The sequence below is a fragment of the Pundamilia nyererei genome, unplaced genomic scaffold (genome assembly GCF_000239375.1).
Source record: "Pundamilia nyererei isolate P.nyererei 1_Seehausen unplaced genomic scaffold, PunNye1.0 scaffold00031, whole genome shotgun sequence".
Lineage (NCBI taxonomy): Eukaryota > Metazoa > Chordata > Actinopteri > Cichliformes > Cichlidae > Pundamilia > Pundamilia nyererei.
The window spans coordinates 3,130,528-3,149,689 of NW_005187432.1; the positions used below are offsets into that span (position 1 = coordinate 3,130,528).

General features: G+C 37.7%; 1 protein-coding gene across 2 annotated transcripts in view; it reads left to right on the forward strand.

Annotated features, from left to right (window-relative positions):
- LOC102193455 (netrin-G1-like) overlaps window positions 1–19,162 on the forward strand; it is a 65,405-nt gene that overhangs the window by 12,106 nt on the left and 34,137 nt on the right. For both annotated transcript variants that reach the window (XM_005729083.1, XM_005729084.1), the window contains exon 3: window positions 17,085–17,728. In XM_005729083.1, the coding sequence (XP_005729140.1) occupies window positions 17,085–17,728 (644 nt within the window). The remainder of the gene's footprint in view (window positions 1–17,084; window positions 17,729–19,162) is intronic.

The following is a 19,162-nucleotide window of genomic DNA, read 5'->3' on the forward strand; positions in this document are numbered from 1 at the left end:
CATCAAATTGCTTTCTTGGCAAAGTAAGGTAAATATTATTTGTGACCCCAATCTTTTCATTGGAGCATGTTTAATTTGGATAGCTGGGGTTTTCATTTTCCACAGAGAAAGTTATTAAACCTATACTGGAAACATTTAGCAAATAGAATAATTCAATAAAAAACACTCCCACAAACTTCATGTAAGAGAGATTATCGTGAGCTGAATACATCTCAGTACCTCATCATTCTCTGTTTCAACGTCAAAACATTTCATTATGAGTAGTGACACAAAGTTCCACGATTCTGTCAACGATAACCAAACATTATCCATAATTTAAATCTGCCCGATCCCCCCTTCAGAGTTGGTTCATGGAGAAGGTATGTATGCTTTCTAGTGCATTTGTAATGTATTGCTTTAATTTACTTTGAGAAAAAGGACAAAGTCAAAAGACAGAGACAAATCTGGCAAGTAGGGTGGGATGGTTAAGGGAGGGTTGTGTTGGCGTGACAAAAATGTGGGAAAATTCTCAGAATAAAACCCTGTAAACAAGCATGCTTCTGGTCACATACCTGACATCATGTGCTGCCTTTGGGTTTGGAAGCTGCGTGCTTGTAGTCTGAGACCCGCCCTGCATCCATTGTGATGATTTTCAGCACAAAGTAATTTGGATACAGAAGTTGATGTTTTCCATGCACTTTGAACTTCATGGTACAATGACAGATGCACAAGTAGAGATGAACTCATCTGTATACCAAAGTATTCTAGACTCAAATGTGAGGCCATCTGTTTGACACCTAAAGCCAGAAAGAAATTGTGTCATGCAGTAGGACAATGACGGCAAGCACATCAACAAAAAAGAAAAGAATCAAGTGTTGCAATAGCCCAGTCAATGTCAGTAGTTCAGCCTGAACGAAATGCTGTGGCAGGACCTCAACAGAGCTGGACATTAATGATTTCTCACAAACCTCAATGAACTGAAGCCACATTGTCAAGAAGAACGGGCCAAAATTCATACACAACAATGTGAGTCTTATAAAGTTATATAGAAAATGATTTCTTTGAGTTGTTGCTGCTAAAAGCAGAAAGCTACTGAGACATGGGGTGTACTTAGTTTTTCACACAAATCCACAGTCCTGTGCAAAGTTTCTTTTTCACAACACTGTAGTAGGAATATGTATCTCAAAATGATTCAAAGGAAATCCACTTACATCATCTATGACACATCTTTTTTTCCCATAGTTTAGCCACATACAGTTAGTTCGCTACACATGCAAATGCTAGCACGTGTCAAACTCAAGGCCCGTGGGCCAAATGTTGCCCACCAAGTCATTTTATGTGGCCCACGAGAGCTTGTGCACGATTGTCTTAAAATAAGTTTTGTGTACGCTGCCTAAAAGTGCACATTGGCCGTAAAGCGGCATGTATGAAACCACAATGCATTTCAGTTATTTGAAACTCAGTGAGCCCTGGTACCAGGGACAAGAAGGAGAACAGCTAGTTTAACGTGATGTACCGCCAGATCTGTTATTTAAATATAGTAATGTGATAATGTGTGGTATCGACAGAAAGGTCAGAATCTCAGCTAAAAGTTTATAAAACCATTTCAATGACCACCAAAAAGCTAAAACAGCAAACAATTAAAGAGCAGGTAAACAGATTCTGCCAAAAGATGTAAACACAAAACCCGGATCCCACATACAGGACATGCCCATCGGGCATGAAAAGCCAACATTTGACAGCTTCTCAAACTCCAGATTTGGTCACTCTCCAACTGAAAATCACTGAACCAGCAGCAAAAGAAGACCAGTAAACTACACTTCATATTTGAAAAACATTGTAATGAATCCCCACTTACTTTAGCTGTCTTGCTTCCACCACAATCAAATAACACTTCCTTCACAGCTCTACCTCAGTGTGCTTCAAGACTAGTTTCCCACCAAAAATCTTTATTTTCTGTCTTATTTGCTTGCTTATTACGCACCGGTCTGCCATTGTGTACAGTGTTGTCAACCGCTGGTTTTTTTTCCCCAAAAAATGCCATCTGACAAGAAAGCCTACAGCACCAGACATTTCAGCTTTCACAATTTATGCAAAATGCTGAACTATATCTCTAATAAAACCTCGATGACTTTGTTTCTGTTTTTTGCTTTTTACTATAGAAATCTCAGTTTTTTTTATGACTAAAGTTAAAAAAAACAACAACAACCACAAAAAATGGACAATCTGGACAATGAGCTACCAGAACTACTACTGTAATTTTATACATTTATTTCTTACAATTTAAGTCCAAAGAGTCATGCTGACCGATTTCTTTCTTTGTCACAGCAGCTTTTTCCTTAACAGGTGGAAAAAGTAAAATATGTGACTTTACACAGAAAGGCGAGTGTCATGTGTCCGGGCCTCCTAAGATCAAAGTGGGCTGTGTGTGGTCTGTAACTGTGCTAGCACATTCGTGGCACTCTACTGGCAAAGACATAATACAAACATGAGTAAATGAGCACTTAAGAAATAATTTGTCATTTCACTGGGCATGGTGCCTGTCACTACCAGTGAGCCAGCTTAACTCTTCAAGAGAAGTTATAATTCAGAGCTGTTAATGAAGTGCTTTCCCAGTGAAGATATTGTTGCAGTGACTTCCATGTGAGCATGTTTTGCTTTGCACACCTTGCCTCCTGTAGCTTTTCAGTAAAGACATAAAGGTGACTGGACACTGTCTGCTGCAATTTAAAAAATAAAAAGATATTCTTTCACTATTAAGCTGCATTCTTTGTGCTTTCTCGGCCTTCAGTGCTTGTATATCTATTCAGCACCCTTCATGCTTGACAAGCTGAACTAAATTCTTATTAAGATATAGTAATTGAATTACTCAAAACCTACTTGGCAGCATGGCTTTCTATTGGTGCCCCCTGAAAAAACTCCACTTGGTTCATCCATCTGTGAAAAAAATTTTTTTTCTAAGATGTGAAGTGCATGTGTGTGTGAAGGACTTCCAATCCCTCAAGACATTGCCTATAATTTTGCCTAGAATAAAGGGTTTCAAGCAATCAAGAAGTTCTCTCACAGGGGAGGAATGCTTTCAAAGCAGTAAACACAGAAGTCTTTGTTGGTGAGATGTTTAACAGGTTACCAGTTATTAGTGTTAAAAACACAACAAATGTTTTAATACAATAAAATGCAAAGTAATGTAAAGTATTAAAGTGTTTGAATTTTTTTATTCAAATGTTTTTGGAAAATAATGTTAGTGCTCTTTTGCCAATTTCCAGAAAAAAAAAAATTTTGTTGAATTTCCAGAAAGGCATTCTTGTCAAATGTCTACTGTGCTGGATATGGAGGATTTAGGTTGATCAGAATGATCAATGATTATTGAGCTGATTAATAGATGAGAGGCAGTGTTAATTCATACAAGGAAATTAATCAGAGAGATTGAGCACACGCACTGAAACAAGCACAGTCTATCTACAGCACTGTGGAAAAAGTGTTTCCCCCTTACCGATTGCTTTGCTTTGTTTTGGTTTTTGCATATTTGTCAAAAATCTTTTCGATCATCAAACAAATTTTAATATTAGAAAATTATTCATGAATGCTTCCATTTTCTATCACTTATCTGGGTTCGGGTCTCAAGCTTGAGCAGAGATGCCCAGAATATCAATCTATAGATATATAGAGAGATATAGCTTGTATATAAAGATGTATAATTTTTTTTTTTAATTAAATCAGTGCCCGGATACGAGAAATGGTCCCTGGAGGAAGAGATTAAAAGTTTAACTTGGGTTTGTATAATGTGATTTTTTTTTTTTTTGTGGCTGGCAAGAATGTCCAAGAATTACATGAGGCCACATCTGGATATTGGCACCACCTTCATTTGGAGCTAAATGTTCAAAAAGTTGAGTTATAGACTATAGATTCTACATTTTACTGCTTTACTGTTACAGTATCATAAGGTGAAAATATACATCTTCCTTAAAAAGTTATCCTATTTGTTATTTTTTATATTTAATGAAGCAAATTAACTTTCCATTTTCAAGTCTTTAAGCTAAGCAGGCAAACAGCTTATCAATTGTAGCTTCAAATTATCCACAAACATGACCAAAACAATTCTGCACTGTTCTGTTAAGGTGATAATATTTATATTGCATCAGACTTGCCATATGTTGCCTTTAAAATCTCAAACAAGTCCAAATGAGAAAAATGAAATTTGAAAAGGTCAGCCCTTACAGAGCATTGTTTTATGTTTTTGTATTTTTTTTAAAGAATCATGCACTGAGTAATAGGGGTCAGACTTGAAAGACAGAAATGGTTAGGAGATGACAGGCAACTGTTGCAACCCACCTCCCCTTAGGAAACCCAGCCATCATGTTGTCAGGCCATATTGATCGCTGAGAAAGAATGAAAGAGACTGTGCTGTAAAGAGAGGGAGGAAGTGAGAGGTAGAGATGTAAAGTACAGAGGGGAAGAGTGTTCGTTTCCAAAAGTGGCTGGTGCGATTTTATCATGCTCAGTGAAATGGTGACATTTCAGTAATGTTTTATTCCTTACTTTGGCATTTCAAATTAATAAAAGCCTCTAATAACTATGCAGACTGAAAAGATGGAGGTTGAGTTGACACACTATGAGCTAACACACTGATGAACAATGCAGCAATTTCACTCTCACACTCGCCTCATTCTTGCTTTCACTCTTTCAATTTCATCCCAGTTTCTACCAATTTCTTAGAGATGGCCCCTGCATCCCATTGTGAACAGCTAAGGACTGAGTAGGTGTCTTTTGATTTTCTTCTCAATTAGAGTGCACCTAGAACCAGTGATCGATTTCTATCTGATTCCAAGCTGCTTATATGAAACAAATGAGTCAAATCAATAAAATATTGATTTCACGGCAGCTTATCAATGTATACTTAGCCTGTCAGCATTCTGAGGCAAGAATTGGATTACACTTTAATTCTAATTTAGTTTCAAAATACTTGCAAACTGTAGGGCCAAATAGGACTGAAAGTGAGTGCACTGATGCAAACAGTTGCCATTTTGTGGGTTTTATGTGGCAAATGTTAAACAGGACACAAGCCTCTTTACTCAGCAGAAGCAAGTTTACCTGGACTACAGAGTGAAAAATATGTTAATTCCAGTGGAATAATTTGTTTATGAGGTCAAATTACTTGGTATTAATAAGTTTGACTTTGGTGAACATGAACTTCCAGGGCTGAAAACATTTGAACATGCATTTAATGGCAAGAGGTAGATAAGAAGGTGTTACAGATTATACTCTATAGCTGGTATTAGTTCAGAATTATGCCTGAAACAATGGTTTATATGATCTCTTTAGGACTGTTTGGAGTCATTTACTCGCACTTTTGGATTAACTGATTAGATTTAGATCTAATATCAAGGTCATTGTGACCTTAAGTTTGTGGACCACTATTCTGAACCCTGATATGATTGCTCATGTCTGGACAGGTAAATACTGATTTCACTGACACAGGCATGCAAGTAAGACTTTGTATCATGTAAAAACAAAATGGCATTTAGCCAAAATGAAAAAAAAATAATTCATGCAAATAAAAGTTTGCTAGAAGGTGTAAATAAATCACTTCCAATCTCCAAATGTAAACACAACCTACTGTTTTGCATTGCTATGGAAACTTGAGGTGGGCTTCTATTATAAGCAAGTTTCATACTTAATATTTGTGTATAAGACATAAACACAAGATGTGCAAGATATCTGTGACTAAACTGGCAAACAAAGAGTATATGTGCTAAAAAGTATAATGTCAATATATGCAGTCACATAAGACAAAGGCTCAAAATGTAATTCTGTGGTTTTTCACGTCTTGCTGGGTTCTTACTATAGGTACAGAAAACAACTCTTCCAAAAATACTGTCAAAGTATTTGGACAATGATTTTTTTTGTAATTCTGCCTCTGTACAACACCACGGTGCATTTTAAATTGAATAGTCAAAACGAGGTTGGACTAATCTAGTGACTTTTAGCTTTAATTCAACTGATTTAAAAATACTGCACTAATTATGTAAGAAATACAGGCAATTTTGTAAATAGTTCTCCATTTTTAGACGCTTAAAAATAACTGGACTTTTGAGCAGGTTTATGGCAAGTGAGGGCTGTTTTCTTCTTTCTTTCTTTCATGACAAATTAAGCAGATAAAAAATCTGGAGCTGATTCTTTCTCATGAACTTACATTTGGTAGCTGCCTATTGGAAATCTCAATATGAGGTCCAAAGAGCTGCTGGTGCATTTAAAAGAGGTCCATTATTAAAATGAAGAAAAAAATAAATCTATCAGAAAGATGACAAAAACTTGCTAATAGTGGTTAGAGTAGCAATCTGGTCCATCCTTAAAGAAAGTGAATCTACAGGCCTGCTCAACAACACCAACAAGCCTGAAAGATCACAGAAGACATCTCGAGTGGATGATCACAGAGTTTTTCCCTTAAATAAGAGAAACCACATCTCAGTGTCTAGCCAAGTCAAAAATAGTCCTGAGGAGGCAGATGTATCATTGATGACATCTACAGTGGACAGACACCTCCAGCAATAGAAATACAGACAGTTTAGAAAAGGTGTAAACCACTGCTTAAACTCTATAAAAAGCTCTTAAAAGCAGTGCCCAGTTGTGGAAAATGATTCTTTGAACATATGAATGCAAGCTTTATGACATAGAATAAGGCCATATTAAAAAAAAAAAAAGTATTGTTGATCATTTTGAAAATAGTCAAAATTGTATTTTGAGGAAAAAGTTGAAATAATATTTTGAGAAAGACAAACTGCCATATTTGCTATACCCTTTACAAAAAAGCCTTGCGTAGTAGAGATAGTGGAACGAACTGATCAGCCGTCTTGTGATAAAACATACTTCCTCTTTATTGTGCGAGGGTGTAACCATCCTTGCATCTAGCCATGAACAGAAATTTAATTTTGTACAAATCCACTCTTCCAAGTTTGTGTGGTTTTTCTGACTGAGCCGCCGCAGCCGCAGATTTCTGCACCAGCTTTTCAGCATCCTTATACTCATCACCACAATATGTTTATGTGACAAAAGAAAAATTATTTCCTTCCTTGTTACTAAAGCTGATTCTGAAGTATGATTTCACTAACTTAGAGGGTATGGCATCTATGGCAGTTTGTCTTGAAACAACAATTGTAAACACTATCTCAACTTTTATCTCAAAATGATTGATAGTATTTTTTTTTAATGTGCCCCCAATACTCCTTTGTACTTGTACAAGAATGATGGCAAAAGTATGGATAAGGAAAGAAACAGCTCATAGTCTGAAGAATAGCATCAAACATAATGGAGACAGTGTTAGATCATGGATCTGTGTGGCTGCCAGTGAAACTACTACTATTTATTTATTATGTGAGTGCTAATATAAATAGGAGAATGATTTTTGAAGAGTACAGGGCTATACAGTCTGTTCAGATTCAGCCAGATGGTGTAGAACTGATCACTGATTACTTCACAGTGCAAGTGGATAATGACCCAGAATAAACTGCCAAAGAAAAATAAGTTTTTCAAGGCAAAGAAATTGGATAGTTTGATCTTAACCCAGCAGAGTCTGTTTTTAGTGCTGAACACAAAAATGAAGATAGGCACTCATAAACAAGCGGAAACTGAAGATGGTTGCAGTAAAAGCCCGGAGAAGCATCTCAAGGGAAGAAACCCAATATTTGGTGATGTCCATGATGTCCGCAATTTAAAATTATGTTCGTCTGTCCAGCCTGTCCAATTTACTTTTGCACGCTTGCTTACTTTATACAGAATCAAAACCTTTTAAATTTGAGTGGTGTTTTTTTACACAGAAATATCTGACTGCATTAAGTGTTCTGTCTGACAGGTCTTGACAAGAGAAATATAAATTGTGCCATATAAGTAGGCAAAGAGATAGAAATCTACCAAAGAGAATTAAACATCTTCTATTAATCACTGAAACATCCACTCTTTATAGCATTGCTAAAGCTTTTTATTGAATTCTGACACAAGAGAGGATATATCCCACACAAAGCAGATACCTACAAAGCACACACAGCAATACACAGATACACATGGGTGTATAAACATACACATCCACATATCCACATATACAAGCAAAATCAGCCACACAAATACACAAGTACAAAACACATTAATTCACTTCTCCATACATAAATGCACAAATTTCATACACAGAATCAAGTGCTCACCTCCACCATCCCCCATGATAATAAGGCAGTGTTAAATATACCCCACTGGAACTCTGCCACATGGGATAGATAATGAGGCCAGGTGTTAATTAATGTGGAGTGCGTTTCTCCTAGTCTGTTGACACCCTGTGAATCCCAATCAAGACTGGGGCACTGGATCGTGGTGCGCTTGATTTGCCAAGCAGTGTACTTTAAAAGGCCAGACTGGCTGTGCTGCAACCCTCAAAGGGACTCCTTTGGCAAGAGCTGTGTTCCAAAGGGCGGAGTGTTTGGCATGTGGCAAATTGAAACACGAGCGCCGGGAGAAGTTTGTGTTTTCGTTTTGATCAAACGTCTGCACCAATAACAAATTACAACACCCTCCGATATGTTGTTTGCATAACTATCTCATGCATAAGATTTTATCTGCAGTATGCGGTGTCATGCGTGACACTCAGAGGAACATACTGGTGTATTTGCACAGTTTTCTCAAATAACCATTGAGTATATGTCTTATTTATTATCTTTGACGGGTATAAAAGCTCTTGCTATTACATTTGTCATGGGGCTAAATTTTTTTGTCATGAGTTTAAGGACTGGCTAATCTTAATTTCCTGTTTTATTTTGAAAATATTTTATATCTTGTGTCTCTGGTGTCTTTTGTTCTTATCTTTGTTTTCCTGTGTTTTGTAATGTCTGCCCTAATTGTTTTCACTTGTGTGACATTGTCAGTCTCCCCTGAGAATGCATATATAGCCTAAGATCTATATATAAGACCTTTATATAGCCTCTTTCTCATATTTTTTGTTTTCCATGTTCGGTTTTGTATATCAGTCTGTTTTTCCAACCTTGTGTCCTTGAGGGTTTTTTTCCCCTGCGTTATTTTTTTTTCCTTCGTTAGATTTAATATTTTTCTGCCATCTTGAGTTCCTACCTTTTTGTAACTGGTAAATGGTAAATGGACTGGTTCTTATATAGTGCTGTGTTACTCTACCCGAGCACTCAAAGTGCTTTATACAACTTGCTTCATTCATCCATTTACACCCATTCATACAGGCATTCTTTCTTTGCTTTCTATGCAGTTAAGGGTTAAAGTGAGATTCAGAAGGTGGGGGAACCGTAATATCTGTGCAGTGGCTCAGCACAGGGGAAAAAAAAAAATCACAGTAATTTCTGTTGTGAGCTTCAGTAGATTTTCTTAGTCTGCAGGATATAATCAGCTGATGTGCTGCTGATTGTGGATTTACACATCAGAATCAAGCAAGATGTACACAGTTTGAGCAGTTATCATGCCTAATGTCCATCCCTTTCACTGACACTATACTGTTTATACTCACAGTATAAAGTTGGAATTCAGTCAGTTAATTTGAGTTAATCAGCTTAATGCAAAATGATCTCTGCTACACTTGATGTGAACCTAAATCTGACCACGAGCACCACAGCCACTGTGAATTCTACTGCAAGCTAACCTGCTTATCCTGCACAAAACTATCCAGTATGTTCATGCAACATTTGAATAACACAGACATAGTATACTTAGTTTGTTTTGCAGGAGGTTTCACAATATGAAAATACATAATTTATCAAAACACATCCTATACAAAACCAATATGTGATTAAAATTATGACATCAGATATAAGCTTTAAATTTGCAGTTTATCGAGTGTTACTGAGCAGGCCTTACCTTTAAAATCTAACCTTTTTTCTTCCTCTCCTGTCCTGTCTGTCTTCCTACAGCTTCCTTAAAATTACCTGACAAAAATCCTCCTCCCTTCACATTTCCGTATCTTCTGTAGTGCTAGCCAGATGCAATGTAAGGAGTAGAAAGTAAAAAGTTGCTAGAAAAATAAATACTCAAGTAAAGTACAGATACCTGAAAATTCTATGTAAGTACAGTAACAAAGTATTTGTACTTCATTACTTCACATCTCTGAGGTTAAGTAATGGTTATATTAACTTTTTTTTTCTCCTCTGTAAAGCTCCTGCAATTTATAATAAGTATAATTTTACTGTTAAAAATATTTAGTTTAAACTATCCTATTGTCTTGTGTATTAAATGTACATGTTTTATATATAATTTAACTTATGTGTCGTCAGGTCAGTAACACCCATATCCCACCGACCTCAGAAATGATATGATAGCCCGCCCACACCCACACACACACACACACACACACACAGGTCGGATGTCCTTCATTCCTCTGAAGGTCAGAAGAATGAAAAGTCTGGCTCTGTTGTGAACCACTGCTGGCCCTGACTGCAGGTCATTAAAGCTCTATTGAGTTTCTGCCAAAGCTCTGACTCTACCAATATCTCACCATGGCTCATCTCAGCTGTCTTTTCTGTCCAATTTATACCAAGCCCTGAAAAGATCAACACCCAGCCTCTGTGCTCACTATACACATGTGCATTCCTGGATATCATCGTTTTGGCCTGTCGCCTGTGCATCATTACAAATGTATCATCCTCACTTAAAGCCAGGAACAGTATGAGTTCAGTTCAAAAGAGAGTTTTCCTGAGAGTTGAGAATTTATTGTCACATCTGATGGGCATCTTCTGATTTTGTCGAGTGGCGCTTCAGCTCAAATTATCGCCATTTTGGTTTTCTTGGATCAACTACCTGAACACTGAATCGCAGCCGAGTTACATCTTCAAACTGTCATTTGTCAGGGTTTCTCCTCCTCTGGTGCACCCCATGAATGAGGATGGGCATCCGATTGTGTGATAAAGGGGGTTTGGGCCAGCGACAGGTCTGCAGGTGTCATGCGGCAAGTCAGGAGGTGCAAGGCCGAGCAGGATGATGGGCTGATTAATCCAGCAACACCTCAGGTCCAATGGGAGAGATTTTGCTGCCACAGAGGTGCTGAGTCAAATAAGTTACTGAAGTCTCAGCACAAACTAGCGAGGCACACGCAGGTCACAGATTAATATTACCATAGGGTTCATATTGCACTTTTACTTCAATTTGTACATATAAACAAATACTGAAGCATCTTAAAAATTGTAGTTGCAGATTTCATGAATAAGAATGGAAACCACAGAATTATACTACAACAATCTCCAAAGTACCAAGAAGTCATGTTGTTGTGTATTTCAGGAAGCCCACAGGTTAGTCAGATTTACCGGGGAAGAAAAAGTGTGGGTGAGTGGAAAATTATCATAATATTATATTATCAAAATAATTATCAACCTCTATTAAAATTATTCAAAATCTTAATTTAAACTTTTCCATTTTAAGTCCACTGCTATTTTCTATAAACCTCCAAATAATGCGGTTTAGATAATCTAGATAAACTCTTGTTTTTTCCCTTACCCCCTCAGATTTTATCATGCAAATAGTGCTTCCGGTTGTCACATTTACTTTGGCCACCCACACTGCAAGAAAAAAAATGCTTGCTGCATTTATATGCTTATTTTTGTTGCATTGAATCTGATGAAATTGCATTTTTGTTTTTTAACATAAATGCTTACTGAATCATTGTTATCAAGTTGTCAGTTTTAGCTAGAACTGAAAATGTGGTTTCTCTACTCCATTTGTATAAGCATGCATACAGAGTATCATTGTAGATATGTATTATTTTGTATATGTAGGTGCTAATGTGGGTTAACACTCCATATGAAAACCCAAAGAAGTTGTTTGATTTAGTCTGACTCTTAGTAATAACTTGAAAAATATGACTTTATAAATGTCATCATTATGTCTTCCTTTTGTTTTTCTTAGTCAAGGTAAACTTAAGTGCACAAATTGCATCTCTCTTCATATCCTCTGAGCCTCTTTTTGCACAGGGTAGTGTGTAAATTTAAATGACACATCACCATGAAAAAAGTGAAGCCTAATTCATTTAATACACATTTACTATGCAAAGTGATATGTCTCCAAGCAATAGACAGACAAAGTAAACCAGCCAAAACATGTTAATGTTCAGTCTGAAAATAGTCTGAAATAATAAGCACGCCTTAAAGAAGATGACTGGAGTGCAAAAAAATGCTGAGTTCAATATGTAATCTGTGCTTCAGGTCCAGAAATCTGTCAGCTAAACTGATTGGTTGGATTGCCTCTATCCGTTCTTCAGCAGTGGCTGTCACTGGCCACAGAATTTATCTTCCGAGCAACATCCTCTGTCAAACGGCACCTCAACAGGAGGTTGCACTTTGTCTATCTCACAGGCCATATGTCACTCATTTAAGCATCTGCCTCACACATTATGTGTGTATATATGTGTGTGTGTGTAAAATGTGGGTCTCCCTCATAAATGGCTGTACAGTATAGGCTCCAGAGATTAGGACATCATTTGCTGTTCAGGCCTCCTTTCACTCTTTCACTAAGGCAATGCCCCCGGACGGATCATCTAGCATCAACAGAAACTGTGCTCCGTTACACAGCAGCCATGAGGGTAACAGAGATGTCAGCAATGCCAATGAATGATGACCCATTAGACGCTCTTGCAGTGTTGTATGTTCTGTAATGTCAGTGGGTGTGAGATACATAGGAAGGTCATCAATCTATAACATGAACCTATATGTACTATGCAAGATAAAGATTTAATGAGAAATTATAGTGATAATATGGATTTGTACATCTGCATGAAGAAGAAAAATTTCACATGACTCTATGCAGTTCTGTAAAAAAAAAAAAAAACACAAAGTACACTACCCCATGAGACAATGGTTTATAGAAACAGTCTTAGCAGTGATAAGTTGAAGTAATTGTTTTCTGTATGAGTTTTTCGGTCTCTTACATCATTGTGGAGTTATTTTACAACATGTCTTTAGTTCATTGTGATTTGTGGACTTTGTTTAAGGACAGCTTTTTTTATTCTCTACCACCACATTTCAATCAAGTTGAGGTCTGGACTTTGACTTTGTCATTGCAACATTTTGATTCTTTTCTTTTTCTTTCTTCAACCATCAGCTGAATGCTCTAGACGAGCAAACCATCAAAACCTCTGTCTGCAGAGAGTTTCTTGGACTTCATGCAGTTAAAATCAGCCCTGACTCGCAGTCTGCATTTTTTTTTTTTTACTGTTTTTTCCATCTACAAAACTGTCAGGTTTATATTGCAGAGTGGTTGATGGGTCTGAGTATTTTCAAAAGCCACAGAAAATTAAGCTAGCTAATTTAGGGCTTTTTAAAATGGATAACTAAACAGTTACAAGCAAATAAAAGTTGGTTTCCCCCTAAATTATTCTGTTTGAAGGAAAAATATGAACTCAGCTTTCAAATTATTTTGACCTGCAGGTCTAACAGTACTACTTGCTTGCACTGTTAATGTTCACTGTCTTTTTGTAACAATCAGTCAGTTACAATCATCTGACTGTGAAACCACTGGCATCACTGTGTGTCTGCAATCATCCTGTGTGCAGAGACCTCTTTTATAGAAGTGCTCCCACTTATTGATAATTAATTTATTAGCTGCACTGTTTAGGAGAACCTGGCTGCTATTTTTTAAATACTTATTTATCCAGGTAAAAAATCTCATTCAGATACAAATCTCATTTCCAAGAGAGACCTGGCAACTTAATTCCTGAAAGTAAGAATGTTTTTCACAAGTCTGCATAGAGTCCTTGGAAAACTTTGCTTTTCACGTGACCATAAGGACCGTGCAAACATGTTGGCTACTATAATTCTTCTAATTTGACAATTAGTTTTGTCTAAATGCTTTCTGTCTGTTAAATGTGAAATAAATCTTCTTGTCTACTAAAATAAGGTGATATTTAAAAATAAAATAAAAAACATGCTGCTTTAGCAAAAATGTGTTTTTAGTATTTCAAACATGCAGTGGAATTGATATTGTAGTCGAATCATATCATCACCATGAAACATTTTGGTTAGAAGTGGTGCCATTATTACTTCAATTATATTTTTGTGGCACCAGTTAATTTGTTTGGCCACATTTTTCATTTGATCAATATCTCATTTTAGTCCAAAACTCAGGGTTTTTTTTTCCCCAAATCCTCTGCTGACTACTTGCCCCTATGATCACAGGTAAAGGATCAAGTTGAGAGGGTTTATTGTTTTTTAATAGCTTCCCCCCCGGCATAGCGCTGTAGCCTTGGTCTTGAATGACCACAGAAGGTATTGATCTTCATAAGGCACTGTTTTTGTTGTTAAATAACCACCACAGGAAATCCAATGGAAGGTCCTGACCTTTGTCTAAGTCTTTCATTTCACCTAAACTGGGCTATATGAAAGCAGTGAAGTATGGTGGGGTTTACTGGTAGAAACTAAATACTTTACATGTCACTTCACGTTCAACTGGAAAAGAGACTTTAGATTATTGTTTGTTATTAACGATGGACAGGGCTTTTATGAAAGGTTTGTCCCCAGCCAGCTCCCAAATATGAATGGGCTGTTTGGTTAGAGTGATCACTTCCCTGAAGGCCTGAAAGTTGAGGCAGGCACTAAGAAAATGATTATGGATCAAATTTATGACTGCTTTCCACTGGTCTCCCAACACTTCTACTAGTGTGATGAAGCAAATTTCTCTCTTTTTAAAGCCTCTGTTTACTCTGTTTCTCACTGTTCTGCTGGGAAATTGTTTTTCTCATTAGCTACGGACGCCGTGGTCGGAGTTCTTCATATCGACTGTGAATAAGGCTGCCATTTCGGAAGATGCAAAAACAGCCACCCCACTGCTCCCCGAACCAAACCATGACAACAAATAAATCAAATATAGGTGAAAATTCATGGTCTTGAATGACAACAGGGAAATCACTCTCTTACAATATATTTCTCTCCCTCCCTCTCTCTCTAGGTAACATTAAGGTTTGAGCTCTGAGCAGACCTCCAAGGCTGTTCAAGCACAAGTAGGGAATATAAGGAGCCTTAGCACACATCACTGGTAAACAGTTGACTCAAGTACAATTTATTGTCCCTGTGGCAGAACTCAGGCAGCCACCAACCTGCCTATTACTGCGCAACTCTCTCCTTCAAATCTCTCTTTCTCTGTGTTTCTACAGCCCGGCCTTTCAAGCTTTTGTGTTAGCTTTGTATGTGTGTGGGCGTGCATGGGCGTGAGAGGAGAATACTTTTAGCAGCTGAAGTCTTGCTTTAAAAAAGGTTACATTCACTTTCCCTCCCACTCTCTCTTATTCTTACAATCTGTGGTGGCAGCATAACCCTTATTACCCTCCTAATTGGATCATGCAATGCTCCTTTGAGTCAGCTGAGCAGGCCTAGTGACCCACAATCTTTCAGTCTTGTCATCAAATAGTTATCACTTTTAGCTGAGGAGTAAGGAACTGATAACATATCATAGTCTCACAGGAAATAATGCGGTCTCTGGAGAGCTATATCTAAAGCAGGGAAGTCATCCATACATTTTCCTGTGAAGAAGATAAAGCATCACTTTTTTTTCCCTCTTTGGGGAGGAGATATTTGATGCACTTACTCAAAAACAAAAAGCAGCTACTGGTCTTTTCAAATGAAATATAATAGCGTCTGCTTATCAGTATTCCTGGCAGTGATCTTCAGAGAAAGTGGCAGTCTGGGTTGAATGCACTACAATATTGGAGAGATAAGTGACTAATGTTGCAGATAGCACTTTTCTCACCTTTAGATAATTTTGCGTGTAGAGTGTTGGATGATTGCTGATTATCGAACCGCTTTACAGTTGATCTGAATCTCTTCAGCACTTAACCTCATTGTTCCTGCAGCAGAGGTGAGAGGAATGTCAATTGGAGTGTGTCTTCTGCTCTCTGGGCCTGTTTCAGCTCTCTCTGTTCCTCTCTTTGCCATCCACACACACACACAAACAAACACATTCAGAGCTCTCTATCCCTCTCACTCACAAACAAACACACAGACATCAAGAGCTCCTCTTTTCCTCTCACAAACATGCTCACTCAAACATCCAGACTCACTATGGTACAGAGCAGACACAGGCCTATGAAAAATGCATGTCCCTTTGCGTGTTTCATAAGAAACACTCATCAGGATTCCATTCCCATCTCACCTGAAATACAACACAGGAATATCAATTACGAAAGCAATTTGGGTGGCAGTTTAGGCAGGGAATTCGTGCAGCTAGAATATGGCATCCACAGTGTCATCTTAGTGAGAGGGTCACTGTCTCCTGGAGCAGATTATAAAATACACATTGGCCCTGAATGTGATAGAATGTTACTGAGTACAGCAGTGGGATCGTGAGCCAACAAGGCAATGTAAAAGTAAATAACTTTTCAAGTTAAAGTACCTCAACCTGTGGGATATTTTTGGATGAGAATATTGCTCAATGTTGCCTTATAACTGTTTTGTAAGTTGTGGCATTTCTACTGAATACTTTATGAAAAACTAAATATTTACCTACCGTTTTGACAAGTCACTTGCCAAGCTTTCTTTTCTAAAACCACAAAGGGCAGCTTTTAAACTGTCAAGTACATAGTAGAAAACAATTTCTGTGCAAAGGTAAACTGGCACGTTAAAATGTTTCAGTATTGGCTGCATTTCTAATGTTTTACTGCTGCTTTGATCAGTTCTGATCAAATCCATGTGCTGTAGTATTGCCTGCCTGCCTGTTTAGCTGAGGGAGTTGCTCCCTGATAGATTGTACAGGTGTTAAAAGGGAAGCAGTGTATAAAGAAGTGCATTTTCAACATACCTTGCACACTGAACGCTTGTCAGCAAATTGTGAAATCTTAATTCACTCTCATGAATAGGTCGTGCAGTTTTAACTTCCTTTTGGTAAATTTGATGTTGCATTTCATTTCGTGTTTTTATGCTATAGTTGTCTTGTGCTTTTCACTAAAATTATTACAGATACTGAAGTTTTCTTGCACATGTTAAAGAGCTCACATCATCGCTCAATGGGCACTTTTAAAGTAATACATTTTTAAGAATATACTTCTAAATACTGGATTGCATCACATACAGAATGGGGCAAAAACAAACATGTTAATCGATACTTGTATATCTTTTTTTGTTTTTTTATAGGAGAATCCTTATATGTGCAACAATGAATGTGATGCTGCCACTGAGGAGCTGGCTCATCCTCCAGAGTTGATGTTTGACATTGAGGGTCGCAACCCGACAACTTTTTGGCAATCAACGTCATGGAAGAAATACCCAAAGCCTCTGCAGGTCAACATCACGCTGTCATGGAACAAGACAATTGAGCTGACTGATGACATCGTACTCACATTCGAGTCAGGCCGACCAGAACAGATGGTCCTGGAAAAATCACTCGACTACGGCCGGACCTGGACCCCTTACCAGTTCTACGCCACTGACTGCCTGGACGCTTTCACCATGGAGCCCAAGACAGCGAATGACCTCACCCAGCAGACCTTGCTGGACATCATTTGTACCGAGGACTACTCTAGAGGGTACGTGTGGAAGAATGACAAGACAGTACGTTTTGAGATAAAGGACCGCTTTGCATTGTTTGCTGGGCCTCGACTACACAACATGGCCTCACTATATGGCCAGTTGGATACCACCAAGAACCTGAGAGACTTCTTCACAATCACTGATCTAAGGATTAGGCTGCTGAAGCCAGCCACTGGAGCCACCATGGTAGATGAGAACAACCTATCTAGATACTTCTACGCAATCTCTGACATCAAAGTGCAGGGCAGGTAAGCTCTTTTACATATGGTAATGTTCAGTAGTAATAGTTTCCTCAGAAAGTATTCAGATTCTTAGCATTTTTGCACTTCAGCTGTTTTTTTCCACGTTGAGCAGATTTTTACCTGCTTTATTAAGATGGACTTGCAAAGATGAGCATTTTGGGGGTCAATATTTTACTCCCAGTCTAAACAACTTAGCCACGATGAAGAAGTAGTAGTAGTCTTTGGACTCTTTGATTTGTGGCCGATCTGAGCATTCTCCCTGTCCTTGCTATTGAGGTTCACCACCATGTTTCACTGTAAAGGTATTTGCCCTTAGGCTGTTCAACAGACATAGTATTCGACAGCAGGGTTCAGAACAGTCTGTCTCATCAGGACATAGAATCTTTTCCTTTATATTTTACTTTAAATTCTGTTTGTCAACTCAGATGCGAGCTTTCATGTGTTTCTTGGTTCATTATATTTAGCATTTCTAGTATAAAGGTTTGACTGATGAACAACGGCAGAGTTGGTTGACAACCAACTCCATAAAAAGGTCTGGTCATTCCAAACCTCCCTTATTTCAGAGTCACTGAGATGACAGATTTATGGAAACTGAAACTTTAGAAATGATTTTACACTGCTGATCCACACCGTGTCACAGTTTTAACAGAAAGGTCTGCAGAGAGTTTCTTGGACCTTGTGTCAGTTAAAATCAGTCCTGACTGGCAGTGTCCATTATTGTCAATTACATCTGCAAAAATTTTAAATCATCTTTTCACATCATCATTATGAGCTATTGATTTTTTTTAAACTACGTAAATTTCCATCTACAAAACGGTCAGGTTTTCAGAAAGTACTACAGAGAGTTTGATAGGTCTCAATATTTTTGAAAGCCACAGAAAAGATAGCTAATTTAGGGCTTTTTAAAATGGATAAGTAAACAGTTACAAGTAAGTAAAAGTTGTTTTCCCCCTAAATCATTCTGTTTGAACAAAAACTATGAGCTTATCATATACATGCACACGCGCACACACACACACACACACACACACACACACACACACACCTTAATAGGTTGTTGTAGTTGCATATTTGTGTTTATGTTCAGTGCTACTGAATGAATGACAAATGATTTTGACTTGTAGGTCTAACAATACTACTGGCTTGTATTGTTGTTAATGTTCACTGTTTGTATCAGTCAGTTACAATCACCTGACTGTGAAACCACTGGCATCATTGAGTGTCTGCAATCATCCTGTGTGCAGAAACCACTTGAAAAAAAATTGCCTGGAGACAGTACTTTACATTTTGTCCCCCACTGTCCAGATATGAAGTGAGATGAATGATTGAAAGACTGGATTCATGTTGATAAGCAGGCTTCCTAATGAAAGAAATTGGTACAAAGGTACACTGTTAGAAAAAACATCTTAAAAAAAAAAAAAAAAAAAAAAAAAAAAAAAA